The 12,444-nt window shown below is 39.1% G+C and overlaps 1 protein-coding gene across 2 annotated transcripts in view; it reads left to right on the top strand.

Annotated features, from left to right (window-relative positions):
• rnf144aa (ring finger protein 144aa) overlaps positions 1 to 12,444 on the top strand; it is a 38,795-nt gene that overhangs the window by 25,751 nt on the left and 600 nt on the right. For both annotated transcript variants that reach the window (XM_053632769.1, XM_053632770.1), the window contains 4 exons: positions 3,211 to 3,421; positions 5,866 to 6,013; positions 6,220 to 6,309; positions 9,302 to 12,444. The exon at positions 9,302 to 12,444 is cut by the window's right edge and continues 600 nt beyond it. In XM_053632769.1, coding sequence (XP_053488744.1) covers positions 3,211 to 3,421; positions 5,866 to 6,013; positions 6,220 to 6,309; positions 9,302 to 9,433 — 581 coding nt within the window. In that variant the 3' untranslated portion in view covers positions 9,434 to 12,444. The remainder of the gene's footprint in view (positions 1 to 3,210; positions 3,422 to 5,865; positions 6,014 to 6,219; positions 6,310 to 9,301) is intronic.

Here is a 12,444-nt window from a genome sequence, read left to right as displayed (position 1 = left end):
ATAGATTGAAAGGAAGAATGTGACATGCGATGTGAGAAGCAATGCTTAGTTGTCCTTCCAGCATGACCTGACATTAGGTTCCATAGATAATGCCTTTGAATTAAACAGCTGCACTGTATATAGTGTCTCAAAAAGAACATGAATGAATTAATTGAACTGACTATTGAAATAAAGTGAAATGTGTACACTTTTCAAATGTGTTCAGATAATATTTAAGGTCTTTATTTTTAAGTTATGGAAGCACTGCAATATTCAGTTGGTTTGGTTCTGTTTTACAGATTGAAAATATCTTGTCAAGAGTCGGTTTAAAAAGGATTGTATTGAAATTATGTCACCATGGTGTGTATGAACACATTGTGCTTTTTCTCTCCCTGTATTATTTCTCTCTCTCTTTTTTGTGTGTGGAAACACAGCCATGAGCAAGTGTGTGTGTGTGTGTGTGTTAGAGCAGGAGTGTGATTCAGTAGACCGGTGTCAGTACACGTGTATCCTGTGGAGGTCACGTTGCGTCAGTGCAGACTCTTTTACCTGAGAGTCCCCGTGGTGTGCGCGCACACACAGACACGCACCCTGCCTACCACCTGCTTTCATTCATCAGTGTCAGCCAGAACTATATGTTGGCCCTTTGCTCACGCTATTATATTATTCCTGAATCACAGGAGTTCTTTGGATTACACATACATTTCAGAACAAGGACTTAAACAACACAAAGCAAACCAAAAACCATAAGCTCATCTTTCTTCCTGCGAATACAAATTTTTCACATGCAGATTTGTTGGTCTCAATTTACCTGATTATATTTAGCCAACAGAATCTTGCATGTTCATGGCAACCCTTGAAATTCCTCTGAAAACTGATAATGTTTATAAGTTTGTAGTTAAGACAAACTGCACACAGCATTTATTACCAGCAGAACAAGCAGTTATTGTCTGTTTATCAAGATCTAACACAGCTACAGCAGCAAAAGAAGGGAGATGACCTTGCAAAAAAAAGAACTGTTGATGAAACTGAGCGAGTTTAAAATGATAGTTTAATGATAAGTTGTGTAGCCTTGTTTATATTCACCCCCTCGTGATTATTTCTCTTCTTGCTGTGTTGCAGCATCAAATTTAAGTATATCAGAATGGTGTTTTTTATTTAAATCAAATAAAATCATTTATTTAGATGTCCTCAGGATTGTTTACAACAAAAAACTTCTTAATTGATAAGTATTCACCCCTGCCTTTCTCTTAACAGTCTAAATTAGTAGTAGTATTTAATTTTCTTAAGCAGTTACACTAAATATATATATTTATATATATAGCCAGGGTACACCTGTGTTCATTTTAAATTCACCTATGTTTTTAATTGTATGGTTGCACAATAAATATCTCTGACTTTTAGAGGTCTTTCAGCTAAAACGGTAGATTAGATCAGTTCTGCTGTCGGAAAAACCAAGAAACTGCCCTTGAAGCTTTGAGATTAAGGTTGTTAGGAGGAAAAAAGCTAGAGAAGGTTATAAAAAAAAAATGTCAGCAAAGCTTTAGACCTTCCTATGAGACATGTGAAAGCCATTTTAGGTGGGGAAAAAAAAGTGGCACAACCCATATACTACCAGGATTGAACACTTGGGCAAGAAGGGCAATTGTAAGAGAAGTGAGTCCAGCTACAACACTGAAGGAGTTACAAAGCCCACTGGTTAAACCTGTGTAGACCTCAGTGTCATCAGCTTTTCACAATCTGGCCTCTATGAGAGAGTGAACAGAAGGAAGCCACTTCTGAGAGAGACTAAGGCTGGATTTTTGTTCCCCCTCAAAATCAGAGTGCTTTTGTAAAATGATTTTGAGGCTTTTAATCTAAAAGCAAAGAGAAGACAGTTTGTGTTCTAAATCCAATTGAAAATCTGTGGGTTGACCTGAAAATTGCTGTCTGTCAATGTTATCTGTTATCCATCTAATTTGGGAGAGCTGGAGAAATGTAGGGGGGGGGGGGTTTATTAAAATGTGCAAAGCTGTAATTGCTGCAAAAGGACAGTGCACCAAATATTCACTTAGGGTGTGAATACTTATCAAGCAGTGTTTAGATTTATATATTTCATAATTCTAAGGCTAGAACTAAACAGGACAGACGAAATAATTTATTTAATGTTATTTCTGTATGGAGCCACTTTAAAAGGAACTGAGAAAAAAATCTGATTCTAATATATTTAGATTGGATGTTGGACTGCATTAAAAAAGAAAAGTAATCCCTAGGGGGTGAATACTTTCTGGTTCAGTTAGAGATGAAAGGTGTACATATAGTGCCGGAGTGCTGCAAACGCTAAAGGGAGAAACTACTGTTATCAGTAGGACATTTAGTGATCTGATAGTTAGTGCGAGCTGGTCAGGCTTAATTATAATTAATCTGACATTCATCAGGAACAGGAAATCAAGCTTTCAGTGAAAGCTACATCCTAAGGTTAAATAATACACACTGCCTTTCTCCATTATTACAGCTTTCATTTACAGAGACGGTTCCCATTCTTGTCAGGAGGCAGTCGGGCATCTGATTGTACAGCAGCTGTGGTTGGATGAATTGGATTTAGTTTGAACAGATTATATGAATATGCAGTTCAAAGCAAGGTAGTGTTTCTGTCTTGGGTTAGTGGTGGCTGTTCTTCTTCTTCTCTCTTCTATGGAAGAAGACTTGTATGTACTTGTATGGCACTTCTGCCCACATTCTTCTCATTGAGAAAGTCTGTCCTTGTTCCCACATGTGACTGGCTCGTAAATGAATCAGACCTGAGATTGCGAGAGACAGAAAATTACAATTTTGCATTACAATTTTATCAAGCACTAGAGCAGAAAGATGTAACAATTTTGCACTGCTAGTAGGAACAAAGTTGACATTGCCTGGTGAATTCAGAGCATTGTGGAAGTAACATTTGTCTTTGCAGTAACACCTCATGGAATCTCTCTTCAGCTTACATGTGGAAGAAAATAAGAACTGTGGGAGCTCAGCTCATATGTGACTTGTTGCTAAAGGCTGACCTTAATCTCACCTCAGTATACCGACGTCTTGTAGCTAATACATCGGAGCTGAAGAAGCAGCCATACTGACAGTTTCTTTTAGGGCAGGTTAATTGAGAACAGTCTTATTCTGAGTCTCCTCAGTGTAACCATGGTGACGTGACCGTAAACAGCTGGGCAGAATGGGTAAACACACACACTATTCTTCTTTTCCCCGCTACAGAGGTGCTGTTGGACCCGTGCCGGACATGGTGCCCGTCGTCATCGTGCCAGGCCGTGTGCCAGCTGAAGGAGGCGGACTCGGCCCGGCCGCAGCTGGTACGCTGTGGTAACTGCACGCTGGAATTCTGCTCGGCCTGCAAGGCCAGCTGGCACCCGGGCCAGGAGTGTCAGGAGAACCCGCCCATCACCGCCTTTCTGCCTGGCGAGAGCAGGTACCACTTGCTCTCTTCTTCTTGAGGTTCATTCATGCATCTGAACGCATGTGGTGTTCCTGTGTGAGCCCCAGATTAACAGCTTTTGGTATTGTGTTGCTAGTCAGTTTGAATGTGGCTGTGATAATGATCAGACCTGTGCACTTTGCTTTAGCAGTTTCAGGCTTAAGTCTGAATATATTTTAGCATACCGAACTGAAAAGTAATGTAGCAGAGCTGTTCAGTGTATGGGAGAGGGGGGGACAGGGTGTACTTTAGTGACTCCTATTTTTTCAACATGAAACTTTGTGGTTTCTGTAGCAGATCTTTTGTTGCAGCTTGTTGTAACCAATCATGTGCATTTGTGTCAAGTATTTACCTGAAGGCATCTCGTAGAGATGAGTTTTCAAGAGTTCAAGAGTTTTCACAGGCTTTCATATATTTTTTTTTTAAATTTAATTTACCTCCTCTGATCTGTTTAGTGAAATGACATTGCTTGCTCAAACAGCAAAATGGAACTCGCAACCAAGAATGTTTATTGTATATGTTTCATTTATTCTTTGCTTTATGTTCAGAGTAGATGTCTGATCTGATGATAGTATTTAGTATTTTAGTTCAAAAGTGGAACTAAAATGTAAACTAAAACATAACCACAACAAATTGGTATGTCTTATTTATAGCCATGGACTAATCATTAATGGTCAGGGGCAGACTGGCAACAAAAAGCAGCCTGGGAATTTGCTGTAAAGCTGCCCCTATTTGATACACCAAGTTCAAACTGACACATGTTTCTCGATCAACGAATCATTAATTTAAAAAAAAAAACACACACACACTATCTGTTAATTTGTATTGTTTGTGTTAAGCTAATATGTAAAACGAAATACTCTTCTCTGTTCTGGCACCTAGGTCTAGGTGGTGGAATGAACTTCCCCTAAATGTCCGAACAGCTGAGTCACTGTCGGTTTTCAAACGACGTCTGAAGACCTAGCTCTTCCTAAAGTACTTAAATTAGCACTTTTCATAAAAAAAATTGTGTTGTCTGTGTGTTTTTCTTGCTATATTACCTCCTAACAGACTTATAAGACTGATGGTATTTTTAGTCCGTGACCAGGGGCGTTAGCTGAACTGTTAATCATCCAGGGCTGAGCACAGATTCTTCTCCATAAAAAAAGCTTCTTTTTTTTCTTGCATGTGAGGGCAATTGCTTAAAAAATGTGAAAATTCTGCTACAGTGCCATGCAAAGTACATTATCTGTCATGCTCTGCTCATATCATATTCATGTAACTTATACATATTCATGAACTCATAGACATTTACACACCTTGTTTTCCTGCTCAGCATGAGAGAGGATGGTAGTGTTTCAGTTTCAACCCCTTTACTGGTTTAAAAAAAGAAAACAAAAAAAAAACTGCATATATCAATTTTTCCTCACACTGACTGTGTGAGCTAGCGTCTGGCAGAATTGAGGAATTGAGAGCTGTCAGCCAATAAAATATAAGTGTTTCCACGTATTTTCCTGTAAACCCTGTCTGATTGGTCTCGCCTCTGTTCACTGAAGATATAAAATTGCAGGCAGTCTTCATTTACTGATGTTCAGTTACGTAGTGACAAACCGCTCCAAGTGGAGAATTATTCAAGGCTGAGGAAAACATCTTCGGGGCTATGGCCACGAGCACCCAGGCCAGGTTACGCTCCTGTCCGTGACCTAGTGAACCAGTATTGGGATGTATTTATTGATGGAGACTTCAAAGCACTTCTGTAAGTCGCTGTGGATAAGGGCGACTGCCAAATGCCGTAAATGTAAACTATTTTTTTCTAATGGTTTTCCTCCCTATGTTTGTCTACAGAAAGCAAAAATTCAAAGTTGAATTAATATAATGATCACCTGACACCTAATTTGACTTAATAGCCTGCTTTTATTATCAGAATTATTTAAAATATTGCAAAACAGTCAACAGTGTTTTAAATAATGCCGTGGTTGGGGGAGGGGGGAATACCGGTCCTCACAAGACCGGCCCACAGGGAAAATTCCCGAACTTCCCAATGGCCAGTCCATGCCTTTTAATGGTTAAGCAGTAAAGGGATAAAAAGTACCTGTTGTCACCATTGAGTCACTAAACTAAAACTGAACTACATTTGCTACATTTAGTTAGGCTTGTGAATGTGTTATAAGCAAGATGGAAATGTCTGCTGTTACTTTAAGTGTCATTTGAAATCTTTGCATCAAACCTTTTACAGATGAAATTTACTGCAGAACTTTTATCTGCCCCTACTGACCATTTGCTCGAGAACAAAGTGCTCTACACTGTGGAGTCAGCTCAGTTAAATAGGAACACTATTTAAATCTACTCTCTGGAAATCATAATCATAAAAAATGTTTTTATCTGTTTTGTTTCAGTCTTTTACGTACATCATGTACTAATGTACTCTCTGGATGACAACCTGTCTGTTTCTGTCACAGTTCTTTCTTTAAGAGTGATGACGATGATGCTCCCATCAAGCGCTGTCCCAAATGTAAAGTGTACATTGAGCGAGATGAAGGTTGTGCCCAGATGATGTGCAAGAACTGCAAGCATGCTTTCTGCTGGTACTGCCTGGAATCTCTGGACGTAAGTAGCACTCCCTCTCTTAAATGCTGTCTTTCTGCATCCTCTCACATGTGCTTCCCAGAACAAATGTAGTCCAGTGCGCTTATATTGCTGCTTGGTGGCCATGTGCCTATCACTTGTACCATGCTGCGGTCACAGCCATGCCTTTTGTGCGACTGTCCCACACACCCGCCAAGATAAATAGCGCCCTCTCCTGTGTTTGGCAGGATGACTTCCTCCTGATCCATTACGATAAAGGACCCTGCCGCAACAAGCTGGGCCACTCCAGAGCCTCCGTGATTTGGCACAGAACACAGGTGGGCATCTATATTTTTCCTCCTCCTCCCTTCTAATTTTTCCTTTTCTGTGCTCTGTTACTTTCATGAGCAGAGGAGTGTGACTGAGCAGTGTACACGTGCACTCGTACACGACTGAGGAAAAGCCATGTATCCACTGATTCTAGGTTATTGGTTTATAGTCTACAGCTAGTAAGGGTATAAGCTGTTATTTGTGTTTAAATCCTGGGTTTTTTTTTGTACCACTCACAGTATGACAGGTTGTCCTAACTCACAAATAATAAAAGGATTATTAAAATGTCTCAGGGGGATTCTGTTCAGTTCATCTCAAAGGATTTTTAATAAGAAAAACATTTGTGAGCTAAATATTTCATAATGTATCTTATTGTTTAAAAACAAGACAGTTGTGAAATACAGAAGAACTTCTTTAAACGTGTGGTGTGGTTGGATGGATAGATGCATAGATATTTCATCTTTAATGTTGAAATCATTATTCTGTTTATGGTCAAATATTGTTTTTATAACAACATGGCTCTGACAGTAATATCAGTGTTAGTAGAAGTGTAGGCTAAAATCCATCCAACCATCCATGCATTTTCTGTACTGCTTACCCTAGACAGCCTCACAGGGGAGCCTGGAGCCTATCCCAGGTACAAGGTGGGGGATACCCTGAACAGGGTGCCAGCCATTCACGGGGCACACTCTCGCACACACTACAGACAATTTGGGAATGCCAGTCAGCCTACAACGCATGTATTTTGACTGGTGGAGGAAACTGGAGAACCCGGAGGAAACCCCCGAAGTACAAGGAGAACATGCCAACGCCACGCACGCAGGGCAGAGGCAGGAGTCGAACCGCTAACCCTGGAGGTGCGAGGCAAACGTGTTGACCACTAAGCCGCCGTGCCCCCCAGGCTAAAATCATTACCTGAAATTACATTACTGCTGCTGTTAAGGCAAAAAGAGGCTTTACCAAGTGTTGGAAAAGAAATAACAATTGGTACAATTTTTTGAGCAGGGAGCTTAAATTCCCATAACTGCACACCCGGTCATACTTTATTCCTTATATATTCTGTACATTATCCAGACTTCTTACATAATTCTGAGAAGTCAAGCAAAGTGTGACATTTAAAGGCACTAAGTTACAGACTGGGAAAATTACAAGAAATGAAGAAAAATGGGTTTAAAAATAGTCTGTCTATTTTGGATACGAGTCTCTGGTGTCGGGTCCTAAACCTGATATCTTTAAACAGTCTCTTATAGTCTGTGCTAGACATAGCCTTCCTGATACAAGTCAGTTCATATTTGTTTGTTTTTCTTTTCATTATAATAACATGCCCTTTGCAAGAAATAGAAAGAAAACTGAACAAATGAAGTCTGGAAAAAATTGTTTGTTTGTTTTTTTTATATATATATATATATATATATATAAATAAATAAATACTGGAAGTTTTATAAGAAGGGCAACAGCCTTGTAATCTACCAGTATTATCTAGAATGTACTTTAAATCCAGAGTAACTTTCCCTATTAAATAAATGTCTAAAAGTCTCACAGAGCACAGTAACACTATTAGCTGTACAATTAAATTTGAACTACATGCAGTGTTGAACACTACCTAGAGTCCAGATTAACTTTAGTGTTTACGTGCATATCTAAAGGGATGAGCTGAAGTCGCTTTGCGCAGAGCCATCTGTTGCTCAACAGGGAGTTTGGAGTCTGTGAGCCAGACAGCGTTGGACCACACTGGCACTGCCACATTCCTCTCTACAGCACTGCAACTGTACCATCTTCAGTGAGCAGAGCTGCAGGACATTTCACTGATGCCCTTTATTTCTTTTATATGAACCCACTGTTTGCATATCAATGAGAATTGAAAGTCATTTGTGATTAAATTAAGAGGAGATGGGAATGTGAAGTTGTATATAAAAGGAAATACCAAGTTTATGCATTTTCCCATGATGTGTTTATGAATCCTGGTCTCCTGAGAACATTTGTGTTCAGTTATTTGAAGCCAAACTGCCTGTGAACTAGTGAAGAATGCTGGTTTTGGTGAGGGGGGGTGTGGCGATGGATGAGGCATGGAACCACGGATCCCTGAACCCATAATATGCTGCACCAAAATTTCAATGTTTGAGTTCAGATGGCCCATTGTCTGAACAAGCTCTTTGTCAGATGTGTCCAGTTGTCGCAGAAGCCATCTTTTAATCTCCAGGTACTCCTGTGCAATTGCATCAGAGAAGAGTTTCCTCTTTAGCTTCTCTCTCCTGTGTTTAGTCAGGGTAGTGTCGAGTCTCTGGCATCGATTTCCCATATCTGCAGACACAGAAACCTCTTCGACTCTTTCTCCACTGGAAATGGACAGCTCTGGGTCTGTCTGTTCCAAGACCGGGACCTCTGGTGTGGCCGGAGACCCTCCCCAAATTGACTCGCATAGTTCAAAGAACAGCAAGACCACACGTCTGTGGCCACTTTTCCAACCAGAGTCAACCGCTTGCTGATAACCGATTCTTATGGCATTTAGTTTGGTGGTAATGTGACCTGTGAAAACAAAACACAACCCAGTTATATAAAGGCACATAGATGCGTGTACACACACACACACACACACACACACACACACACATCATCATCATCATCATATATATATATATATATATATACAGAAAATTGATGTGCATGTAAATGTAGTCATTGATTGAGCATGTAGACAAGAGAGATGGGAGACTAAGGACGGTTCTTTTGAAATAATTTTCTTAATGTTTTAGATTTTCAATACTTGGGAAACATATCGAATCAATAGATTCTGTAGAATAGATAATAGGCTCCGTTATAATAGTAATAGCCTTCATTGATGGTACTTCATGGGCTCACAAAAATGTTGATGTGACTTGGAAAAGATTTGAGTTTGAAACCTTTTGTATTCGAGCTTTGGACCGAAGTTTTCTGTACTGCTTGTTTTGTTAGAAGTGTTTTGTCTAAAAACAATCTTAACCCTCTCATGTGTGTCTCCAGGTCATTGGTATCTTTGCTGGTTTCGGCCTGCTCTTGCTGGTAGCCTCTCCGTTCCTGCTGCTGGCCACACCGTTCGTGCTGTGCTGCAAGTGTAAATGCAGCAAAGGGGATGACGACCCATTACCAACTTAACGGATGCCAAGACTGCCCTCTTCTTTTGTTTTCTTTTTTTCCTCTCCCCCGCGCACTTCGGCTTGGAGCTCTTGGAGCGCGTTTGAAGCCGCACTGCGACCCATCTCACGTCGCAACTTGGCTTGGTTCCAGGAGACAGGTCGCAGATAGCGGGCACGTTGGCATGACGACACCAGGCAAGATCTTACACATGTGCTGGATGTAACTCAGTACATGGGAGTGGTGGAGTCACCATTCGTGCACTCTCGGGGTGCTCTGATTCTTAGGTGACGTCACTTGTTTAGCTTGATGCCTGTTGTTCTAGCTGGGGGTTTTGGGATATAATGGATCTGCTTGTGGAGGGCTCATTAATGAAATACATACTCACACCGCACTTCATGTAGCTCTGTGTGTATAGTAGCACTTGGGTCACTCAACACTTTACCGGTTTCTCACTCTAACTTGGACACACAAGGGGCTCTTTGTTCACTTTGCAGCCTGATGTGTGAGTAGGGTCTTTAAACAAATATATGTACAGTATGGTGTTTACTTTTAACGTTTGTTTGGTTTTTTTTTTATCACATTGTCATGTTTTCTTGTTCTTAGTAATGCAAGAGTTAGCTCACAAACCTCTCACATCAGCATTGCTGCTATTAGCAGGAGGTTCTCTGTTGAGATTATATGTTGCATACCATTACTAAAATTATTGCTAGCACAATTTTATTTCTTATATCTCATAGGATCAGGTTAGGTTTTCTTACAGCATGTGAAATTATTCACAAAGCACTTTACCAAATTGACTGAAGCATGTTAGTAAAACGGCCCAAATTATGAGCACGAAAACAGTTTATTTTTAAATCAACAATGTTCTAACCTTCTGGCCCACTTTTAAACAGATCCCTGCACACATCCCTACAAAAAGAGCAGCACAACCAGTTCCACAATTATTTGTACACTCCTCACTGTGTGTGTATCAAACAGTGCTAATGTAACAACAAGGTACTGTACAGCCCAGTATATCTCGTGTGAGATAGTTGGAAACTTGCATGTGCGTTTCATTCACGTGACTTGAAGCAGGAAATTTCCATCAAAAATAATGCAGTCACTGTAATTGTGGCAGGGATTATAAACTCTGGCTGATTTCAAGACTGTTTTGATTTGTCCTCATTTAAATCTAGCACTATATCTATGCAAGTTTGGACAACCTGGAGATGTGGTTTGTGTGGTCCGTTTGTCCTGCAGGCAAAACAGCACCTCCTACGAGGCATGAAGATGTATTGCAGATGTAAACATTACAGACAAGTGTCTGGCTCACCTTCATATTAAATGCTTCAGACGCCTGTACCTATTAGAAGCTTATTATAATCATTTTTGACATGATATGCACTTAAATGGGGCCAAAAGTAGTCACGCTCTTATGCCATATCATTTATTTTAAATAAATAAATCAGACTTTATCATGTCGAGTTTAAGAGAATGTTTTGATGTAGCTGGATAGTACAGTATGTAGCTCACTAGAGCTGTGTAGATTTTTTTTTTTCTCCCTGTGTTCACCCAGTAAAGGTGCCATTTTAGGGGAATAATATAATTAAGCATCTGTCTTTATTTTTGTACTGTACATCCATTCAGTAGTTTATGATGTTAGAACCTGTTCCACATTGTTAATTGGTTAATGGTGTTCTTCAGTAGCTATCAGCATTAAGACAGTTTTAGCCTTAAGTTCTGAGTACCTCACTTACTCCCTCACTATTGTAGCTTTGTTTTCTATCATTTCTTCTCAGGTCTACCTGAATGAAGCAGTTTGTCACTGATGTTTTTTATTTTAGATTTAGATAAAAGATTTCAGGGTCATCCATGGATGCCATTTGTGTCAAGCAACTTTCTAAAATGCTAAGAGAATTTTTTGCGATACAAATATTTGCTTGTATATTTTGGCACCCTTGATGTTCTGTGATCCAAATTTTTTCATATGGCTGGTTCATACAAATGCGTCTTTGTTTTATTGTGGATTTGCACTTGGCTAACTAATTGACACATACTACAAAAATGACAATCTTAGCACGTGAGACTAGTATTTCCTGTTATAAGATTACAGTAAGCAAGTTATATGATTTATTAAATCTATGGATGTTTCTAAACAATTTTACTCATTTCATACTTGAAAGTTATTTCTAGAAAGAAGCCATTATAATAAGAAAATGTAAAGCTTCAAATAAATAGAAGCATCTAAAAACAGGCTGAATTATATTATATTTGAGTTATAATAATCCCATGATAAGACATGTTAGTTAAATTTGTCCATATTCAAGATATCTTCACTTGCTAAAATGTCGTCCTTTTTTTTTCTTTTGCAGAACTTTTTTTTTTTTTTTTTTTTTTTTTTTTTAAGTCTTATGCACTTCAGGGATTTTGTTTGAGCTCACTGACTACACTGAGGAACATTACCCTAATGACCACATTTGGTTGGTTAAATGTTTTAAATGTTCGTCTTTTCTTCAGCATCACTTTAATATCTATCAAAATTCCATAAGCTAGTTTTCCCACACAGGCAACAATTATGGCTGTTACACACACACACACACACACACACACACACACACACACACACACACACACACAAAAGAGGTAAATCATTTTATTTCTACAGCAATGTGACTCTAAAAAAGAGTTTATTTTGTACAGTTTTACAGTTATAGTTATCTTTTTACTGCATGCCTATAGCTCTTTTTGTAGCTACAGTTTGTGAGATTTTTGTGTCTGTAACTCTCCAGCTTTGCCTATTCCAGATCTTTTTCCACACTTGCTTTATAAGGAGAGAATGTATGACCATTATGTAATTTGGGATGGCTTTGGCAGTGTTGTAACCTTGCTTCAGAAACTGCTGTTAGATTACCTTTAATGTGTAATTTTGTTCATTTTTGATACTTCATAGAAATAAATATTAATTGTATTTTCTGAATATCAGCAGCAACAAAAAAAAATGCACACCCTGTTTCACAGGATGGTAAACTTGTACATTTGCATGTGTGTAA

This window comes from Ictalurus furcatus, chromosome 9 (genome assembly GCF_023375685.1).
Source record: "Ictalurus furcatus strain D&B chromosome 9, Billie_1.0, whole genome shotgun sequence".
In the NCBI taxonomy this organism is placed as follows: Eukaryota; Metazoa; Chordata; class Actinopteri; order Siluriformes; family Ictaluridae; genus Ictalurus; species Ictalurus furcatus.
The sequence above is the reverse complement of the archived record's forward strand: the minus strand, read 5'-3'. Positions and strand labels throughout refer to the sequence as shown.